Consider the following 22,012-nt stretch of genomic DNA (forward strand, 5'->3'; position numbering starts at 1 on the left):
CTTACCTATTCAAGAATGTCACCCTTGAAAAACCAAAGAAAATATTCACCAATAAACCAAAAAGAACCGGCATACTTATCCTCAAAACCAATCTCCCCCCAGCACCACACTCCCCTCCCTGCCCCAGCCTGTCCATTTTAGCCCTCCACCCTCCACCCGCCACCACCCACTCAGCCTTCCTCAGACTCGAGACCCACCACATGGTCATTGATGAAAGAGGTCCTCCTCCAGGAATCAAATGAGCTGGAAGGACATCAAGGAGCCGGGCTGCCCCGGCCCCGGTGCTCCTCAGCCGGGCCAGCGCTTGGGTCTCGCCCACCCTCCTCCGCCGCCATCGTCCAAGCTTCCACTGCTCCATTCTCTGGGCCCATAAAGGGGGAGGTTAATGAAGCATGGGGAGGGAATTACACTAACGCTAACCGGCAGATGTCCCATATTGTGCCTAACTACAATAAACAATATGGCTGCCTCTGGTACATTTGCATTAGAAAAGGAGGCGCACTCAGAAAGCCATGTTTTGACTGCATCTTGCAGAGGGCTGACTACTTTTTTTTTATCCTGGTCCTCCTGCTTTTTTTCAGGGTCAGACCTGTTGCCTTTTTGTGTGATTTTTTGTTTCCTCCTGGCCAAGTTGTTAGTGGGGTTTTTGAAGACTTTTGAAGTGCTGCCAGTTGAAGACGGTTGTGTGTTGAGCAATTCTTGTCTTATTGCTGCTGAAATCAACTTTGCGTGAGGCCAAGAGGTGGCTCACCCGCTGCTCTCTGTGCCACATGTGGTCTTAAACTTTGCGGTAGTATTAAACTGACTATTTAAATAGTTTAAAACTTGTTGTTCCACCATTTGCAATGCAGCAAGTTATGCTGTTGATCAGAGTTGGAATGCATTTCATTACTCAGTCGTGAGGGTAATTGATACAGCGGAGAAGATGGCACAGAGGCCAAGGGGGCCAAGATTGTTTGTGTGTTTGTCCAAGAGTCACACTTCTGAGATAATTAGTGTTTACTAGGAAATGCTGCTGAAAGGAAGCATGGTGAAATGGCTATTTAAAGCGGAGAGGAACTGATGCGGGGTGGGAGGAGGGGGGGGCATGCTATTGTGTCAGCCCCCCCCCTACACACACTCGCACACAAAATAACCAACTGCCTGCTTCTCTGCTATGGCCCTGTCTGTCTGCTGCCCTCCTCGCTGGGTCATGGCTGGATGGAGATGCAGAAAGGAAGGTCTGTTTATGCATCCTGCCTGCCCTTGGTCAGAGGGCACACACACATGTGCATGCTTGCACACACACACGCTGGTGCGCACACACACACACACACAAATAGAAACGTAGATACACACATATTATGTTAACCCAGAGGGACACCCAGTTTGTGTGTATACAAACACAAACACACATCACTCCCCATCTCCCCAGCATTGTGTGGGGCGTCCTGTCTCCTCCTCTATGGCGAGCACAGCGGCCAGCCCCGCGCCGTTTGCTAATGTTTTCTGCTTGAGTGTGCAGACCCCTTTGACTCACTCACCAGCTGGTCGGCCAGTGAATAGAGCTGCGGGCTCAGGTCCATGTCACTTGTGAGGTCTTGGCGGAGGCTTTTGGGGGTGTGTGCGTGTAGGGGGCATGTGTGTGTGTGTGTGTGTATAGGAGGGAGTGTGTGTGTGTTTTGGAGGGGGGTGGGGGGGTGTACAGGCCAGGATGCAACACACCACCACATCTCCTTATTGTAGAGCTGCAACGATTAATCGACTATTAAATCGGCAACTATTTTGATAATTTTTTAGTTTTTTAAGGAAACAACGGTCAAAATTCTGATTCCAGCTTCTTAAATGTGAATATTTTCTGGTTTCTTTACTCCTCTATGACGGTAAACTGAATATCTTTGAGTTGAGGACAAAACGAGACATTTGAGGGACGTTATCTTGGAATTTGGGATACACCGATCCAACATTTTTCCCCATTTTCTGACATTTTATAGACCAAACAAATAATCGACAATGAAAATAATGGTTAGTTGCAGCCCTACCACGTTGTCTCCTTTACCGCGTTCGATTTTCTATAGGACTAGATGATTGAGACTTGCATTTTTCCCACATAAACTCCATATTTTGTTTCTGTTATCAGGCGTTAAACTGAAATTGCTCTCCCTAGACTTCATTTTATCAAACAATCCAAACCTTAGCACTGCCAAAACCACTTGGCCACAACCCCTTGTAATGACTCGTTATTTGTTTACAGGTGCGGGACCTGTTTGAGAGTATTTTTCGGTTTGGAAAGAACAAGTCTAAGCTGGTTTCTACATCGTTCATCCGTGTTACTTTTACTTTTGTGTGTCGTGGATGCAGTGCCTGTGGCCGTTTCTGAGGTCAGCTTATGGGCATAAAAAGAGAACGAGCGCCAATTAACTCGAGCAGGACAGCTGCTGAGAAACAGAGAGCCATGCTCATACAGAGCGGGGCCTCTTTCTGCCTCTATCCTGTGTGTGTGTGTGTCAGTTATCAAACATCTGCCACAGTCGACAAGAAAAGACACAGGCCTCCTCTAGTTAACTCCCTCCATACCACAACGTTGCAGCCTTTGTACTTAACTTCTCATTGCATTCATTCAGGCCTTTTGTTGCCTGGTTTGACAGAGGAATGAATTAAAATGTTGAATGTAGAGGTGTGGGGTCATGAAGCCATCTGTCTTTGACATTTTGCAAAGACAATTATGGCTGAATTATTTTGGTTAATCAGGTGGGATTCAATCATTCAGAGTAGGGATGTCACGATACCAGAAATTTAGTAGTCGATACCAGTGAAATTCCACGATTCTTGATACCGATTCAATACCACTGTAAAAAACAAATAAAACAATAAATCCTGTGTACTTCAACATACACTCTCATACTCTTTATTACCGTTTGCATGCTGTTTTTTGTTAGGAAGTTAAACGGGTCATAATTCCCTCTAGTATCTATTTATAAAACATCTCCTTCAAACAACTGAATTTATTCAAGTTTCTCTTCATTTCACAAGATTACATTTGAACACATCATGATAACAATAGAATTTGCCTTCGCCCAATACTGAACACTGAACGCATCATACTGTAAATCATTCACACCTCCCGTATTGAAATCGGCAGGACGAGTGCTAGTTAACGTTAGCTGTTAGCAGTCGGTAAGCAGCACAGTCATGCACGGGGCTAACGGCTAAATTGACTAGCTCTCGTCCTGTCGATTTCAACACAGATTTGTCGTTCGCAATGTAACATTATCAGGGCAAACAATAGGGCACGTCTAGTGAGTTTACTGCATCCCAAACACATTTTCTATCATCCCCAAGACGACGACAAGGCATTATGGTACTCGCCCACAGGATCCATCCTTTCCATGCTTCCCATTCACTGTCTATGTAAGCAGCCGTGCAATGCAATCCCTGTAGAGTGGCGGCGCACTTCGAGAGACGGGACGTCACATTGGCCGCTCCTAGTTTGCATAAAGTTGAGGTCTAGGCTACTTTATGCAAATCAGGGGCGTCTGGCACAACTCGACGCCTCTGGAAACTCCCAAAAAACTTTTAAACTAACAGTTGTCCTTCTAAAATAAAGACAGATTTAGCAACTACATGGCTGATTTCTCGCATAAAATGATTTTAGAAACACATTTCGGTGAATTATTTTCGTAATATACAACAAAAAATTTCCCAAACGAGCCGCCATGTTGGTTCCGGTTTGAAAGATTGGAGCAGCAGCCCACGAGTGAAAGCTAGTCTATCTAATCTAATCTAATCTAGTGGCAGCCAATCAAGCATCCAATGTTGGGAAGCGAGGCAATCCATTGGTTCCAATAATGTTGACACGTACCATTAGTCTCGAGCCCTGATGGTACTTGAGGTACAGTAGAAAAGTTAGTTTTCAGAATTTTGCAGTCGACTCTGTAACCAAAGTATCGGTTCTCATGACATCCCTAATTCAGAGCGATATGAGAAATGTAATCAAACTTCAGCCATGTTGTCTGTTCTGTTGCCTCAATGTCGCACTCGTCAGTGTCATTTTTATCATGACCTCAAACTTGGTCATGACTCCAACATCCTAAATCTCCTTTTAACTTCACTGTATCAATTCTGTGTCCTTGTCATGTTAACAAATATCCACCCTCCTCTCTCTCTCTCTCTCTCTTTGTTCTCTCTGTTTTGTTGTCTTACAGGATATGATGTACCAGCTGCTCCAGGGGCTGGACTTCCTGCACTCGCACCGCGTGGTTCACCGTGACCTGAAGCCCCAGAACATCCTGGTCACCAGCGGAGGACAGATTAAACTGGCCGACTTTGGTCTTGCCCGCATCTACAGCTTCCAGATGGCGCTCACCTCTGTGGTGAGTGATGTTGTTCATATATCTGAACTCAGTAGGGATCATCATCCAATAGTTCCTCACAACAGAGCGACTCAAAACAAACACTCCCAAATGAATAGAGACCCAGAAGTGGGTCACAGGAAGTTTTAACTGGGTCATAGACACAAATAGACTTTGATAAGGGAATATTACATGATCTGATATGTTGGTTTGGGATGTCATGTGGAGTACAGGCCCTAATGCAAACAGACTTGAGCTCTATTGCACCTGTTTATGTTGGTAAGCATCAACTAGTACATCTGCATCTCACGGCATTTAGCTAAAATTACCCACATGAATGCCTTTAATACAAGCTGTATAATAGATAAACTAGCAATCTATTGAGGTACTTTTCAAACAGTGATATTTATTGAGAGAATAGAGCACATTTAGATAGTTTACCTCTCACCCTTAAATCAGCAGTCCGCTCTTTTTGTTCTAAAGTGAACATACACATAACTAAAAAGAGAAAAAACACACTAAGAAAATATCAGCAAAAACAACTGAGAGAATGACAACAAGAACTCACTGATTTTGTGCAATGCAAAGAATCTTTCTATACCCTTATCTTATCTATTATTTCAATGAAATCTTATCCTGATAAATTCATATATCATGATACACAATTACGTTGTCTAAATTGATAATAAGCACATACTAGCTCGAATATCTCCGAAAATCTGATCGAACTCAGTTAAATCAAACTATTGTCTAAATCCGATTACTCTGTATTTGTGTGCATACATGTAAACATAATGTATAGCTGGAAATATTACATTTTTTCTCTATAATTTCACTTGAAACTGTTAAGTTCATTTTGAACAAAAGTTCTTAATTAAATGAGAAAATAGTCCGTACTTTTCATTTGTCAAGTATTTAATTCACTCAGGAGTATACAAAAATAGGCATTTCATATTTATTTATTGAATTACCAAAAATCATGCTATATTGTGATATATATCATTATAAAAATATGAAATTACCTATACCATGATAGAAGATTTTGGCCATATTGCCTAGCCCTATCTGGTGTCCTCCTTTTCTCTTTTTATTTTCCCCTCCATTATCAATTAATTGCTTTTTCTTTTTACACAAGTATACTGTATATGAATACAATATAGTGTGTGTGCACACCTTCAAGTGTGCATGTCTCTGCACATTGCGTATACTTTTATTATTGCAAATCTAAACATTCAAACTCACGCCGTCGTTCACACACTCACACACAGACACACTGGCTTGAACTACCCGCCCGTCTCCAGAGAGTTAGATGAAAAGCGTCTAATGTGACGTAGCGGGCACTTACAGGGCATCAGCGGGCAGCTCTGCAGCACCGAGCCAAATGATAGGGTTTCTCTGTGTAAAGTGAGAGCCAAGGGCCCCCGTGGTCTGTCTCAGGAATCCCTCAGTGGCTGCTGCAGACAGGGATGGGACAGATGAGGAGAGACAGACACCCCTCCCTTTCCACTGTCGGCACTTTGATGTCCAACTGTTGAGCTCTGGGCTCTGATGACCAGATAAAATAGAGAGGGAGACTGAAAGGAGTCTTTTGGAAGAGCTTGAAATGGGGAGAGATGAGACTTTTGAGATTAAGGTAGCCAGCAACAGTAGCTCAGTACCTTGTTATAAACCTGTAGGCTATTTACCAAGAGAAGGGATTCTGATCCGCTTCACATTCACACAGATATATGCGTAGTAAGTGTACGAGTTGTATTTGTTCCATTTTGAAGATATCAAAGTGCTGACAGCATTACAACCGACAGACAAAACATTTCTAACACTAATACAAAATACAGTATAAAACATGTTACTCACCCAATCTGCTAGAGTTGTTCCGATACCAGTTTCGGAAATGCGTCCAATACTGCCAAAAATTCGGGATTGGGTGTTGGCCAGTAGGCCAGTGTATGCACCGATCCGATACCATCATTTATTAACCCAGAAAAACTTGTTTAACTAGAAATCAATTCTTCTCTGCCGCTCCAAAACAGTAGCCTTCACTGTGCTGTCGCCCTGGATGTATCATGGCTCCCACTGGCAACTACTGTTTTAGAGCAGCGAAGAGGAATTGATTGCAGGTAGTTTTTCACGTGACGATAGCAAACAACAACAGTGCTGTGCTAGTGGAGAGTGTAACGGTAACAGTAGTCAGAGTACATCGTAATCTGTACATGTGTTACAAAGGGTTTAACCTGAGCCAGGCCATACAACAAAGATGATAATAATATCACATCCGTTCATAGTCGGTAGTAAACAGCTGTTAAGTAATAATGGTAATAAGAAGAAGGTCTCTCGCTGGTATCGGATCGATACTCGGTATCGGCCAATACCGCAAGTTCAGGTATCGGTATTGGAAAGGAAAATCTCTACAATCTGCTGATGAGGCACCAGAGTGATTGGAAGGAGGATTAGGGTTGTAGGTGAGGGCTGTGCAACTTTTTTTTCTTTTTTTTTATAATGCCAAGTTAGCAAAGCTCATGGGAACTTAAGTCAGGCTCATCCTGTAGTGCAGCATCTGTCTGCCCATCTCCAGTAAATATAAACATCCTCTGGGAAAGAATGCAAACTTTTATTCGGCTCTCGGCATCAGATTAGACACACGAGTCGGTGCCATTGTCACTACACAACAAGAGATGAGCAGCCAGTCTAGTGGACCCAAGCAGCTGCTCCTCCCTTCTAGAGCTGACATATATATATATATACTGTATTTCATGGCACACCAGGAAAAAGCAGTCATTGAATGCTATTTAAAAATATATATAAATACTATTATTATATTACTTTATATTTAGACTGTAAAGAAGAATATTTTTAAAGGAGCATGAGTGAGGAATTAATTTGAATTGATCACTGATAATTGCGATGAAATGCGATCTTATTGGGATTTTAAACATTTTGCGATATGCGGAGTATTGCGATAAGATATCTTGTTGATATATTACCTTTTTTCAACTACAAATGATGCATTTCATCAACATCTGTTCTATCTAATAAGACATAGTTTTCACTCTGTTCATCTCAGAGTTTTTATTCACATATATTGAGTAGGCTTGCCGCGGTAATCGGTGTTACATTACTTGCCCACTGCCCCCACTGTCGTTTTGCCTTTTTATTATAGAAACAAAACCCATTTAGTTCATTTTTGCTTATCAGCGTTGTGTTATCAATACATAATGGGACGACGGACGCTACGAAGTGAAAGTGTTGGAGCGGACAAAGCCGCAGCAGCTCCAGGTGGAAACCTGCGGCGTCATATAACCAATATTATAGATCAAAGTAAGCGCTCTGCATATATTGACCGTCATCTTTTCTTGTAAAATGTCTGGTGTAATCAGTAACACCGGTGTTGTCACATTATTAACCAGTGGGGACATTTCCTAACTGTGGCACCCCTAATCTTGAGGTCAGAGGTCAAGGGACCCCTTTGAAAATGGCCATGCCAGTTTTTCCACGCCAAAATGTAGCTTAACTTTGGAGCGTTATTTATCATTGTTCCCGACAAGGTAACGTGACATGGTTGGTACCAATCGATTCCTTAGATTTTCTAGTTTCATATGATACCAGTATCTGCTCTCTAAACCTGGCAAAGACTAGCTTTAAGACTGAGTCCACTACAACCTCTGAAAGATGGCTGTCAGATTGTTAAGGGGTTATTAGTTTATATAATAAAAGATCGATACTTGATGTCCGCGCATCAATACAATATTGCCACCCCTAGTAATGATAGGGTTATTGATAACAAGTTAACAGGAGCTTTCATTCTTAAGACAGCAGTTATTAAAAAGTACTGATAAATGTCTGTGTTAGAAATGTCAGAACGGATTGTTGTTGTTTGAGTTTCAAACTTTAGGCTTTTTTTTTTCTCCAAGCTTTTTCTCTGTTTGAGTGATGTCTGACTGTAGTCTAATTTCTCAGTATTATTATCAAGGGTAATTTTTATGGTTCAGATAAAACTATTGAGTATTTCCTCCAGTTAATTTCTATAATCAGTCACACTCTAAGAGAGGAAGACGTACCCAACCAGAGAATTTACATAGTGTTACACAATATTCAGTGTGTGTGTGTGTGTGTGGTTTCACGGGAGGTTTCGTCTTTGTGTAGATGTTATGCTTCATTTATGACTAGACGGAGACACTTTTTGTCCAGGGTAGAATACTTAATCCGGGGAATTCACCTTTTTTAGATATGAACGACAAATCTCAAGTCCCTGAAACTACTCATGCATACACGGAGGCACTTGACATGTGAATGTGTTTGTGCACCCACTCACACACTCATTTCCTTTCTTGGTTATACAGATTGGGCCACAAAAATGAGATGGTGTGTGTGTGTGTGTGTGTGTGTGTGTGTTAGTGCACGCATGCGCTGGAGCGTAGTGCTGCAACGAGAGCACAGGATCTTTGGTTCTAGATGAATGTTCCTGTGTCTGGAATCCCCCTATCAGTCCAACACGCACACAACCTCCACTCATCCATTCAGTATTTCCTCTTGCTAATAAAAGCAGATAATCTACACTGTATGCTGCTGCACATGTCCACAAATACACACAGCATTTAAGAGGATCTTCCCCTTTGCCCAACAGAGCAGCAGTTGCTTATTTAGTCACCTAATGCCACCGTTAACTGGCAGACAGATGGGCTTTGGAGAACTGCTGTTGCTTAAGCGAACAAGACACTTCTCTCTCACTTTCAAAGTGATTCATTTAGCACTTCTAGAATGACAAGATGGCTGAAGTGAGCATTTGCATAAAGTCGCCAAAAAGAGTCCCTTGCTCCGTTTTTTTTTTTTCCCAGTGTCACTAACTGAAAGTTGTACTTTCTGCTGATGATTTACCAGCATTGCTTGAACTTCTCTTTTTGTGATGAATGTGCTTTCTCACCCAGCAACATGCCGGGTTGTTAATATGTCAAAAAATGTGGTTTGTGTGTAAATACGTGTGTGATGGAGTCCGGGTACATTTGCACATGCATGGCTGCGTGCGACTGATGGCCTCATCGGCATCACCCACCTACTATGTTGCACATATTTCACCCTCCCTTGAAAGAGCGGGAGAGAGGGAGGGAGACCACCCATTGGGTTGGTACCGGGGTCCAGATTAGGCTGCCCCTGGCAGTCCCTGGAGATCCGTTGCTTTGTTGATGGTTTTTTAATGACCCCGGTCTGGCTACAGGCTCATTGTGCTGCCTTGAGTGACGGGCAGATGGGAGAAGCTGATGGGTTAATCTGACATACCAGAAAAGAGCGGAGTGGGGTCTTTTTTTCTATCCATCTTATTGAGATCCCATTTCAGCTAAAGCGCTTTAGGGTAAACCGTTTCTTTTGATGTTTGAATTTGGAATAAAACGCTCCAGCAAAATACAACCCACAAGTCTGCAGTGATAGTGTGTAATGCAGTTTTAAAACATGATTTATTATCATCCAAATGAATCTGGGCATGTTTGATCAAAGACCCTGCTAGACAAGAAATCTTTTATCTTCTGATTTGGATCCATCCAATCAAAGTCAGGGGACACGTTCCTATAACATCCTAAGGCTAAAAGTAGCTCCTAACTTTAGGACTCACGGGTCGTATTCATAAATCTTCCGCGTATAAAGATTTGCTCCTAGTGATGAATTTCTTAGAATATTAGTTTAATGATGTTTTCTAAGAATTTCCGCTTTCATTTAAGACTAGATCCTGGTAAAGATAAAAGTTATTCACAAAGCATCTTAGCCTCTAAAAGAGCCCCTAAGGTGAAAACTGTTGGGAGCAGGGTGGAAGACTAAAAGGACTTAAAAGGGTTAGAGTTTCTTAAGCAGAGGAGAAAATGGTAGAAAGACGAGGTAGGAGAAATATTCTCCTGAATGAGTTAATGAAACAGATTAAATACTAAAATGACCAGGATGCTAAATGAATAACTATCAGCATGTGAATAGGCTACTGCACAATTAGGCCCTTGTTTTCAAACATTTTGTAGGCTACTTTTTAAATTATAGCTTATTCAAAAGAGATGATCATTACATAAAATAGTATTCATAATAACATTAATTATAGAGATTAAATTCTATGCATACATTTCTATTACCTCAGCGTCCCCTTTTAGTTGCAGCCCTACTCTTCACACATAAATATAATTAAATCACTGCAGACAGTAATTATTCACAAAACTACGACCTAAATTAGCAAGGAACTTTTACCTCCATCTCCGGAAGTGACAGAGGAGTAGACGTTAAAAGATAACCTTGAATAACCTGGTGGTCTTTTCATCTTCACCAGCCACATATTTGTGACCATTGTAGTACAAGGATGGTCCCATGAAACCCATTAGCTTCCACTCTCATGCATGTCATGCGCACGCCGTCGTCTGTCAAATTTAGATTTGGGAAACTCAAGGGGAATGCCACCAGAGTATTGTGTTAGCGCTTGTTGTCGAACTCCTGTGTTTTTCTAGTTGGAAACCAAAATAAACTCGGGGGTTGCCATAAGTCACAGGAGATGACAAGATAAGCTCATTAGTGGTGAAAATGTTTTTTGTCTTGCCCCTGAGCTTATCTTAAGTGAGTCTGTTATTGAGTTACATGGAAATTTAATGACTCTTCAAGCCTGGTCCTTTCCAGTCTTTTTCAGTGAATAAATCCTCTAAATTTCTTTTCATATGATCAAATGAACCAATTGTTTTTTCCTATCATTAATAGCTTTTTAAAAATAGCAACATCTAACACAGTGTGCACGGTCACAGTTTCCTGTAAACTCTGTTGTTGGTGACATGCGGAGGAGTGAAAACATTACCTGATCAAAGGTATTTTCCCGATTCTTCCCCCTAGTTTCTGCTCACAGCCCTCCCACTACGCTTACCAGAATAAGACACCCGTATCTCAGACGACATTAAACAAATTGAAACCAGATTTCCTGCCCACGCTCAAACAGCAGACAGGCTTTTACAATACAGAGCTTTCAAGACTCTATTCAGTCTGGATTTCACTATGAACTAGTGATTCCTATTTTTGGGCCCATGTTTGACTATGCATGTGAGTTAAAATCTGTGGGTGTGGGTTAGGGGAAAGTGTAGATTCTCACTTGTTGCAAGTTATGATAATCTTACAAGATAGTGATGATAACCAAGATAAGCTGTCTATGAGTCGGCTAACCACATGCTTCTCGATGATGGCTCTTTTAGCCCTTATTTAAAATGAAGCTTTATTTATTTTCACAGTTTTAACCCTTAGAACTGTTCAAAAGAAATGGTCCACCAGTGCCTACATTGTCTTACAATGCCTCATATCCCTAAAATTGGTACAACGTTAGCTACAAGGTTATGTCAGTCAATAAATTATAAGCGGCCGCCCGCGGAAAGTTTGTTTTTGAAGGGTTAAGACCATAGACTGTATATAAGAAGTGGACATACTCACCGTGACGTCACCCATTGGTTTGTGGACTGCCGTTTTGTAGCATCAAGTTTGGCATTTTGGCCGTCGCCATGTTGGTCTTTTGCAACCAGAAGTGACACGAGAGGGTGGAGCTAAGTGCAACTGAACATTGAATAAGACATTTTCAGCAACCAAAAAAGGTTATAATTAACTTTTATGAACTGAAAACACACTGTGAAAGGGTTAAATTGTAAGATTCAAACACGGACAACTCCCAGAGCGGACACCGCCGTGGTAGCGACCTGTCAATCGTAAGGTAGCCACGCCCTAAAGCATACCCTGCTTTATGGTCTATTTGACTCTAAATGGGACCATAATTTACTAAATGAACATCATGCTGTATTGAAGAAGACTTGGAACTAGTGATTGAGACCATAAACTCATGTTTACAATGTTTACTGAGGTAATAAATCAAGTGAGAAGTAGTCATTTATTCATAGACTTCTATACAATCAGACTTCTTTTTGCAACCAGAGGAGTCGCCCCCTGCTGGCTATTACAAAGAATGCAAATTTAAGGCACTTCAGCATTGGCTTCACTTTTCAGACCCGGAGTTGCCCACTGGTTGAGACAGTGATTTTATGAAAACCTCTTTGCAAAACATGCAGCGTCAGGACTCCCATAATCTTTAAGCTAAGCCGCCATACATGCAAGCACCAGTAGCCCCTTGTAGTGCAACAGAGTTCAGGAACAAACGCTGATGAAACTGAAATTTCTCAGAGATGACCAAGGATGAACTGGACAGTCGTGTCTGTGAATCTCTTCTTTTGCCAGACAATGTGTTTCTACTCTGGACAGACAGACAGAAAGAAAAAGGCAGGCGGGCAGCGAAAGGGAGAGGGGGGGGAAAACCCTTGCACTGCACGCAGGAGAGCACGTGCAGCGCACTCTGGGAATGTTTAGATATCTCCTCAAACAGCTCTGCATGGGAAAAAAAGGAAAAGTCATCCTCTATGCTTTGACTGCAGCCGGCTGGGGCAAAGGGGCTGGCCCCAATTTGACATAAGCAAACACACACACAGTTCACACACATATATGAACAGGCATATACTGTACACACTCAAAGGCGGACAATTACATTATTAATGTTTGTACACACATGCATTAGACTTTCTGGTGCACAGTGCGGGTCTTATTTAATTTTTCCGGTTTGTCGGTAGCGACCCCGTACCCACACTCCTCTGCACCCCACTGCATTAATCGCTGATTGTCAATTGGCAATGCTCCAGGTGGGGAAAAGGGGGTTCCAATCGGTGTGTATGGTGCATGTGCACACTCCCGCACACACACCAGCATCTGGATATTAAAGCCTTGTCTGTACCAGCAACGGCAAGAGGAAGAGGAGGGGGAAAAAAGAGAAAAAATTACAGCATATATCAGGAATTTTCCAGCTAATGATGTGCGGATGTGGTAGCACTGGGGAGAGAGAGCCACTGACTGTGCTGTCTTTGTTTCGCTCGCCGAGGGCCCCATGCTGCATTCCTGTACACTGTGCATACTTTGGCAACAGTTGTAGTGCCCCGTTTTACTGTATACAGTTTGTGTGCTGCTCTTGCACTTTTCTTTCTAGCCGTGTAGCTCCGTCTCTCCCTCCCTTCAGCCTCTACCTTTTCCCCTCCGTCATCTCCCTTTTTCTCTCTCCTTCCTTATTTCCTTTCTTGGCCTGGTGCAGCTGTATTGTCGGGACTGTAAATTGTCCTTTTTGCAGAACAAGAGACAGAAAGAGGGAAAGTGAGGGAGGAGTGAAATAATGGTGTTTACAACATGGCTGACTGCTAGAGCTTCGAATGGGGCCTCTCTGGAGACACAACATTTCAGCCTCAGCTCCACTGTACTCTGAGTGCATAGTCTTGCTCATATTATTATTATTATAACATCCGCTCCCCTTCTCCCATATGTGGCTTGCCTATACACTCTGAAGACTTTATCCATTTACCTTCCTTAGACTCACGTAGAAAGTCTTTAATTTGTGGTGGATTGCTTTCCAGAATCTAATCAGATTCTAGCTTAAGACTTAAAGCATGACGCAGTTTACCTGAAGGACTTGACTGCACTGCACGTTTATTCCACTTTATTCAGTAATTGCTGAAAGTTAAAACTTCCAATCCTGCTCCTATTTACTCACTTACAACAATCATTTGGCCTCTGGTGCATCCAAAATACTTGTCTTTGAGTGTACATGTGAGTGTAGGTGGTGTGTGTGTGCAGTGGTGCTCTTTCATCCTGGGCTTCCTCGGTGAGAGGGAATGTAAACACGGGCCCCCGGCCAAGCTCCATCAGCCCCAGAGCCTCCGGCACTGCAGCCTTAAACCCCGGCCTCATCCTCATGGCATCAGGTCACTGTGAAGGCCCCCGCCCCTCGGACGTCCACATGAAGAGCGACAGCAAAATGTTTGTGTCATGGTAGCGACAGTGAGAGTGGAGGAGGATGGGGGGAGGGGAGGGAACATGGTTCCCAACAAATCAACATAATTTGCACGTTATTTAAAGGATGATTCAGGTTTATTACAACTTGGGTGTTATTTTTGTTGGGCTATCATTTCTATTGCTGTGTTCACGCTACGAGCGACAAAAGCAACAAAACGGCCAAGCGTGGCCAGCTACATTGTCGCTGTTGAAGTGTTGTTCGTTCGTTGCTCGTTCAAGCGCTCGTTGATGTCAAGTCAAAGCTTCATGTCAACGGCTTCCATTGAAAATGACTTGTAGCCTGTTGCTGTGTCGTTGCTTGTAGTGTGAACACAGGGTCATTATACCTCCGTGCTCATCAAAGTCATAGCTGAGATCTGGGAACACAGCAACATTACTACAACCAAATCTATTGGGGCAGAAAACACAAGTGGTCAGACAATCAAGCAGGATGTCAACGAGGCAGCCGTTTAAAGGAATTGTTTGGGAAATCCACTTATTCACTTTCTATTAAAGAGTTAGATAAGAACATTGATACCATTCTCATGACTGTCTGTTAAATATGAAGCTACTGCCAGGAGATGATTAACTTAACTTGGGTCAGCGTAAAGACTAGACGCAGCTAGCCTGGCATTGTCCAAAGATTAAAAAGTCCACCTACCAGCACCTCTAAAGGCCAATTTCGGGCTGTCGGTGAGCATCTGTCGGCCTAGTTTTTTTGCGGTGTGTCACTCACTGTGTCGGAGGCTTTTTCGCCGATTCAGCATGTTGAATCGGCGGCGTGGACCGTCGGTGAGAGAAATCACTCTGATTGGCTGTTCAGCGCAAACGAATCGGTGCACGAGAACAGAAACGAAAGCGAGGAAAGCAACCTTTATCCAAGCAGCGTCCTGCTGGTTAACGTGGAGGGGGTTATACCTGAAGTTAGCAACAACTTCAGCTCAAGCTCACTTAAGGTGGGCTGACCTTTAACCAGCTATTCTCATTGTAATGACAAGCTGCTCACCAGCAGTGACCAGCTACCAGACCTCCAACGACAAGAGGTCTATTTTTATCTTTTTTTTTATTAAAAAGAATACATTGTTTTTCATTTAATCGTCTAGAAGAGCTCAGTAATAAAATTGTCAAATCATAATTTAGTTGCTTCATGTGAGTTTAAATAAATGTAACTGTTTGTCCTAAATGAGCATATGATATCGTCTCAAATCGAACACAGGACCCTGAATTGAATCAAATCGAAATCGTATTATGGCACACTTTTTTATATTGGTAAATATCGTATCACTGTCCAAAGAATCCTGATGAAACTGGTGATTTACAACCCTACTGCCTCCAGTCTTTAAGCTAAGCTAGGTAAACTGTCTCCTGGTGGTAGCTTGTGTGTGTGTGTCTTTGGGGACCAACTCGTAAAAGCATTGCTTCATTCACGATTACCTCTGAGGTTCGTATATCCTTGTAATCTACTGGCTTGACCCTTTCGAGTGGATTCTGGGAGCAGTGATGAGCGCTCGGAGAACGGGATGACACAAAGCACGGTTCGGACAAAATAATTTTAAGTTTAATTAAACATAGTGGAGTATATATGACATACTAGTTACATAAAGCTCGAGCGGGTAGATGAAGTAAGAGTAGATAAGAAAGGAGCACCGGGAAAAGGAGGATAGTTCGGCCTTTTCACACAGATAAGGTGATCCAGGGAGTGAAACCGGTGCTACAAATCTTGAGCGCAAGGTCAGTTTTCTCAGCAACAGATTATTCACAACAATAGCAATCAACGGTCAAAAACTCCACAAGGTACCTTTTAAACTTGGCGAGTACAGTGTTTTATTAGAAGATTATTTTTAATTACATATAAGACCCAAGTTGGAATAAACCAGAATTACCCTTTAAACATCAAACACATGCTGCTGATGACTTGCATACATTTGCAGACACACAGCACTTGAAGCACATGAACCCAGGCTAAAGCAGGTGCTCGCTGAGTCACGTGCAAGTACTCGCACATAACACAAACCAAACGCCCCCGCGGTCACATGCAGGCACCCCATTGTCATGCTCCTCATGCACAGTGTGCGCTGGTGGCACAGGTCCGGATGTTGCTAGTCAGACGGGCTTGGAGGTCCGGCCCAGGAGGTCTGGAGGTCCTCTGGGGCGGGAGAAGCCATTTCCTCCCTGAAGCGGAGCGGGGAGCAGCAGCAGCGAGGGTTGCGGAGGAGGATGGCGGTGGTGTTGGTGAGGGGGAGGATGCTCTCAGCAGAAAGGAATTCCCAGAATGTTGTCCTTTAATCTGGAGTCAGCCTCACACACTCTCTCTCTCTCTCAAACTCTTTTTTCTCTCGAGGCTTTATCTGACCTCCTCTGGCTTTTCTGTTGCCATGCGGAAGGGAAGAAGGGCGTCAGATAGGCAGAGAGACAGATTGAAAATTCAAAGCAGCTGACCTAAGAGCAAAAAATTGCACAGTTAAGGGCTGACTCACTCTCTCTGTGTCTGATTGTCCTACATACTGTATGTGTCTGTATCTCTGTTTTCATGCAGCCTGTGCAGAGAAGGGGAGAGCTGGAGGGTAATGAAGGGATATGTGAAGCAGAACAGAGAATGAGAAGGGTGAGAAAGAGACTAAGGAAGAAGGAATGCAAACGTGGTCGGAAGAAGAGGAAGGGAAAGGACCGAAAAAAGCTCAGAACAACATTGCAATTGGGGAATGTTTCTCCTTACAGCAGTCTATGTGTTGTTATAATCATCTCCATGAAAACGGCTATTAAGTTAAGACTCCGAGCGTGTTCCTTTGTCAGAGTTTTGAGATATTTAGTATAACAGACTTCCTTAACACCGAGACAGTTGAGTATTTTTATGGAGAGTGTGAAACTGTGGCGTGATCAAAATGCACTCATGGATATTACAGGCTCTCCAACTGTTGCATGTAGACTTTACTGCATTTCAGATGTGTGTGTTTTACAGACTCCTCGGCTTACAGAAACAGACGGAGAAAGAGAGGCATTTAATAGAGAAGGAACAAGAGGTTGCAGAAGAGAGGGAGAAAAGGGTGAGGAGGATTGCTGACAGTGGACTTTGTTTGTTTGGAAATGAAAATGAGCACCCGGAAACTTGGAATCTGAGGTTTGAGATGAGCCATTTGAGGAGCAGAGAGCTGATGATTTTCACAAGTGCTTGCAAGCGACAACTGGTGTGAGAGGATGGGTGCAGAAAAAAGGATATTTTAATCCTAGTCGAATCCAAGAATGAATTGATCATACTAAAACATGCCCGTGTTTGGCCTTGGCCTGATCTGTCCCATAGACATCCATTATAGTTCAGAAATGATGCTTAGGATGAACATGGGTGCTGTAGTCCTGGTGCTGTAAATACTAACTAATGTAGCACAACAAATTTGTGTAAAGGCCCAGACACACCAAGCCGACATCAAAGAACTAGCGGCCATGAAGGCCGACTGTTGCGTCGCCTTTGTCGCCTTTGTCTTGGCTGACAATTTGCATTTGAACACACCACGAAGACTACAGCTGACGGTCAGTTAGCGTGTATGTTCTACGCCTGTGTGAGATGAAATAACTCTGTATTCGTCATTCAAAAAGAGAAACTGTAAGATCGAGGACTGTGGATATACAAGCTGTTATGATACGTACGTGAAACAAAGCAGCGTTTGTCGACCATTTTCACACCACTCTCACTCACCACTTAGCTTCATTTCAGACGGTCATGTCGTTGGGAAAATATCCGTTTATTGGAATGATCAGATGAGATGAAGATAAAAAGTGAGAAGAGCCTTCTGTGTTTTTCTTCTTGACTTTACTCGTTGGCTTGTTATCCTCACTTCTGTTTCTCTTCTTGTGCACTTATTCGTTTATGCTGAACAGCCAATCATAGTGATTTATCTTACCGACAGGCTCCGCCCCCAATTCAACATGCTGAATCGGACACAGGCAGACTAGAGCTGAAGGTGCGGGACACATCGCAAAAACTAAGGCGACAGACACTCACCAACGGCCGACCGTTGGCTTGATGTGTCAGGGCCTTTATTCTAAAGTTGAAATTGTCATCAACAAATGCACATTATAAGAAGTCGGCAGTTGGTTTAGGAAATTACTTAAAAAAGAATCCCTATAAGAACAAACGGGATTGTTTGTCATTGACAAAAATAGAAAAATATAGAATAAGGGCAGTCTTATCCTTGATTGCATGCACAGATACACTGCTACAAAAAACTATTTCCTACAGTGCAAAGTTGTTGCTATCTATTGGCGTGTGTGCAAGTGCACGCATGTGTGATATATATGCCTTAATCTGCAGTTGTGGCCAGGTTTTCGAATAACTGCATTGCGCTGAGGCGGATATACCCCGAGCTCTAGGTCTGTGGTTCTTCCTAGAAGGCTCGACGTGTGCATATGTGTTCATACGAGCCCTGGCTTTTGACTCTGCAGGCCCACAGACTCCATGCAGCAGACAGAACAAAAGTCACATGCATTTGAGCCTGTAGCTGCACGAGTTGCAGAAACATGTTGGGTCATTTGTCATTTATGCATCCATCCACATTTTAAAACAACTGTGTGTTTCAATGTTTGATGGCTTTAGCAATGCCGTGTATTGGTTGGTAGGGGGGAAATGGAGATATGATGTGCTCTAAATAGATATCTAAAATTAAAGAAAGTTAGAAGCAATGCAGCCTTGAATGTTCCTATGTTGAAAAAACATCAATGATCTCTTGTTGCCTGACTACATTGGTAGCTGAGCAACCTCCTCCATTCATGTTATTCTTTATGGTTTCACTGTGTCTAAAAATTGTCAATGACCCCTAACAGTCAATCTGTTCATTCTCAGTACACGTCTCATTTTTGGTCACGTGGCTTGGCCGACACATCTCAGCCAACTAGCCTCAACTTCCTCCCCATTTCCACTGAAGCAGGAAGTAGGAGATGAGAAAGTATCACACATCTGCAAAACGCAGCGCCCGGCTCTATTAATAGTGTCATTCAGTTTAGAAGAAGAAATGTGACCAAACTTTTTATTCCTCTTATCAGTCTCTGTCGACGGCCTTGCTTAAGAATTCCAGCTATGGGTTAAGTTTGTTCAGTTTGCCTCATGCTACAATTATGAATAATGCTCCTTTCTTACAGGACTCTTATAATGGCTGGGTAATTAAATATTGCCCTGCAACTTTGTAACCAAACTCACCATTCTGAATGGTAAACCATCGGCAAATTACAGGAGGTGGTTGTAATAGACGAGGATGCTCTGCAGGAAAGTGTTATCTATGTCATCAGCGGCTTATCAAATTCTTACATTTTATATTAGTATTACATATTAAAATATTACGCTTACTAAATAATGTCATTAGTTTACTGTCAAATGATCAGGACAGACAATTGCAAACTACTTTTTTTTTTACCATTTACAATAAGAAAAGGAATGAAAGTCAGTTACAGTTATACAAATTTGTATACACTTAACAAGACTAAGGGAGCTTTCACAAGCCAAAATTTAGTCCGTTCTAATCAAACTCTGGTGCAGTTTGGGCGGCTGTGAACACAGTAATCGTAATCCGGTGCCGACCAAAACAACCGGTCCGAGATCGTTTGCGAGAGGTGGACTCGGACCGTTTGGCTGCCTGTGTGGGCATTTGTAGAGATGGACACAGGTGAATGATCTTCTGCAGAAGTCCGATGGTTGCTTGATATCCGAAGAGAACAGAATATGCTAACTAAAGTCCACAAAAATAGTGACGTTTATAAAGTCATTGGAGATAAACTGGAGAAGGTTCGTGCGCACTGTAGATCACTGCTGAGTCAAAGGGAAAACACTTCGACGGCATCTTCTGCATATAAGTTGCAGCTCTCGAGACGAAGAAGATAAATTTGCTCCTTTGTACACGCCCCTCAGCAGATTATTTTTTATCCGTTTTAATTTGCGCACCGTGAAACCGAACAGGACCAAATAGAAGACGAACCAAAAGTATAAATTTCACTCTGATTCGGACTAGCTAAGTGGACTATGACTTGTGAAAGCACCCTATGAGTCCACAACTCAACACTGTGAGGCCGTACTTACACACAGCGGTGCTTTGAGCTAAATGCAAACACCAGCATGCTATTTGTGCTCACAGTGACGATGCTAAGTGTGTAGCAGGTGATATTTTCCAGTAGTTACACCGTAGTTTAGCCTGTTAGCGTGCTAACATTGGCTAATGGGAATCATCACTAGTTTTGCAGGTATTTGGTCATAAACCAAAGAATGTTTGTGGCGCTACAGGAAAAGTTAAGCAATCACCGATTTTAATTAATCATATGGGGTCCATGAATATCTGTAACAAATCTCACAGCAATACATCATCATAGTTTTTGAGATATCTGGAACAAAGTGGTGGACCGACATCCACCACTTGTTTTTCCCAGTGGCAATTAAATTAGACAAAGATGAACAAGTGCGCTAACTGAAGTGCAGGGAGACAAGATTAAAATCACTGATACTTGGACGTGCATTACTGAAATCAACCTCCCCCAGTGACAGAAATCCCAAAGTCTATAAACCATAAAGTTACTTGACTGCTGACTCAAAGTAATTTCACAGGGCACTTGAGCACATAAGCAAGATTTTAATAGTTTTGGCCATCTCCATCCTTCAGATCATTGCGCTCGTGTTACACGTACAGGCATGTGGACGACATCTAAAAGCTCTAAAAGGGTATCGTTTCCTCGTCCTCCCGCCGAGAGTTAAAAGCAAGCTAATAAAGATATCTAGGTGACACCGCACTCGCTTTGCTTACAAACATTCGCCTCAGACTCCGAGATCCCGATAAGCACACAGCAGTGCCTGAGGGGGGAACCGCAGCCAAAAGCTGTTGGAAAAATCTGGAGTTTAGGAAAGCACCTGGAACCGGTCCACTCTCTTACTAGGGGTCACTGAGTTTTGTCTGGAGGCTTTCCCTACTGTAGCTGTTAACAATGCTGCTGCTTTCCTGCAGGCTATGGCTACACACACACACACATACATACACTCAGAGCTCCCAATAGAGTTACAGGGACAAATTTGGAAACCATGCGTAGTGTGAAGTGGCACAAAATGGCTGCAGTTATACCTCAGGTGGGTGCAGGGTTGCTTGATGCAAGACAGGAGGTGTTTTTTTGGGGGTGGGTGTGGTGGTCAAAATCAGTGATAGTCAGCTCGTTATCACTTCACGTACATGAGACATCTGCCAGGTTTAACCCAGGGAAACGTTGTATTGTTTATTATTGTAATAAGTATATGTATGTACAGTATTTAGTGTCTCTGGTGGATTGCTGTGGAAAGACTGTGTGATGTGGGTACACCAAACTGGGAGCAGGGAGACGTGTCCTGCCAGATATGATTTCATGTCTTACGTAAGCCTACGATGGGGGCAGAGAAGTATTAACCCTATGTGTGTGTGTGAGTGTGGTGTGTGTGTGAGTGTGAGCCCCCCCTATATGGTGACATTTACTCAATGCTGCTGGAAGGTAAAACTACATGCAAGAAACTGGGAGTGATTTGTGTCTGTGTCTCCTTGTTTTCTTAGTGGATTTCTGCTGTGTGTTGTAGGTGGTGACGCTGTGGTACAGAGCCCCAGAGGTGCTGCTCCAGTCCAGTTACGCCACGCCGGTGGACCTGTGGAGCGTCGGCTGCATCTTCGCTGAGATGTTCAGGAGAAGGTGAGAGCCAGGAGAATTATACTGTATGTAGAAAAAAAAAAAAAAAAAGAGGGATTAAAACCAGCAACTACACGCTCACTGGCCCACAGAGCTTTCACCCAAAAGCGCCATTATTCTAGTCTGATAATCAGGCAAAATTGCGATTTTGTTGA

General features: G+C 42.9%; 1 protein-coding gene across 3 annotated transcripts in view; it reads left to right on the forward strand.

The window, feature by feature from the left end:
• The window catches only part of cdk6 (cyclin dependent kinase 6), a 46,462-nt gene that overhangs the window by 12,913 nt on the left and 11,537 nt on the right, over positions 1-22,012 (forward strand). For all 3 annotated transcript variants that reach the window (XM_074612796.1, XM_074612793.1, XM_074612794.1), the window contains exons 4-5: positions 4,185-4,352; positions 21,751-21,860. In XM_074612796.1, the coding sequence (XP_074468897.1) occupies positions 4,185-4,352; positions 21,751-21,860 (278 nt within the window). The remainder of the gene's footprint in view (positions 1-4,184; positions 4,353-21,750; positions 21,861-22,012) is intronic.

The sequence above is a fragment of the Sebastes fasciatus genome, chromosome 17 (assembly GCF_043250625.1).
Source record: "Sebastes fasciatus isolate fSebFas1 chromosome 17, fSebFas1.pri, whole genome shotgun sequence".
NCBI classification, from domain to species: Eukaryota; Metazoa; Chordata; class Actinopteri; order Perciformes; family Sebastidae; genus Sebastes; species Sebastes fasciatus.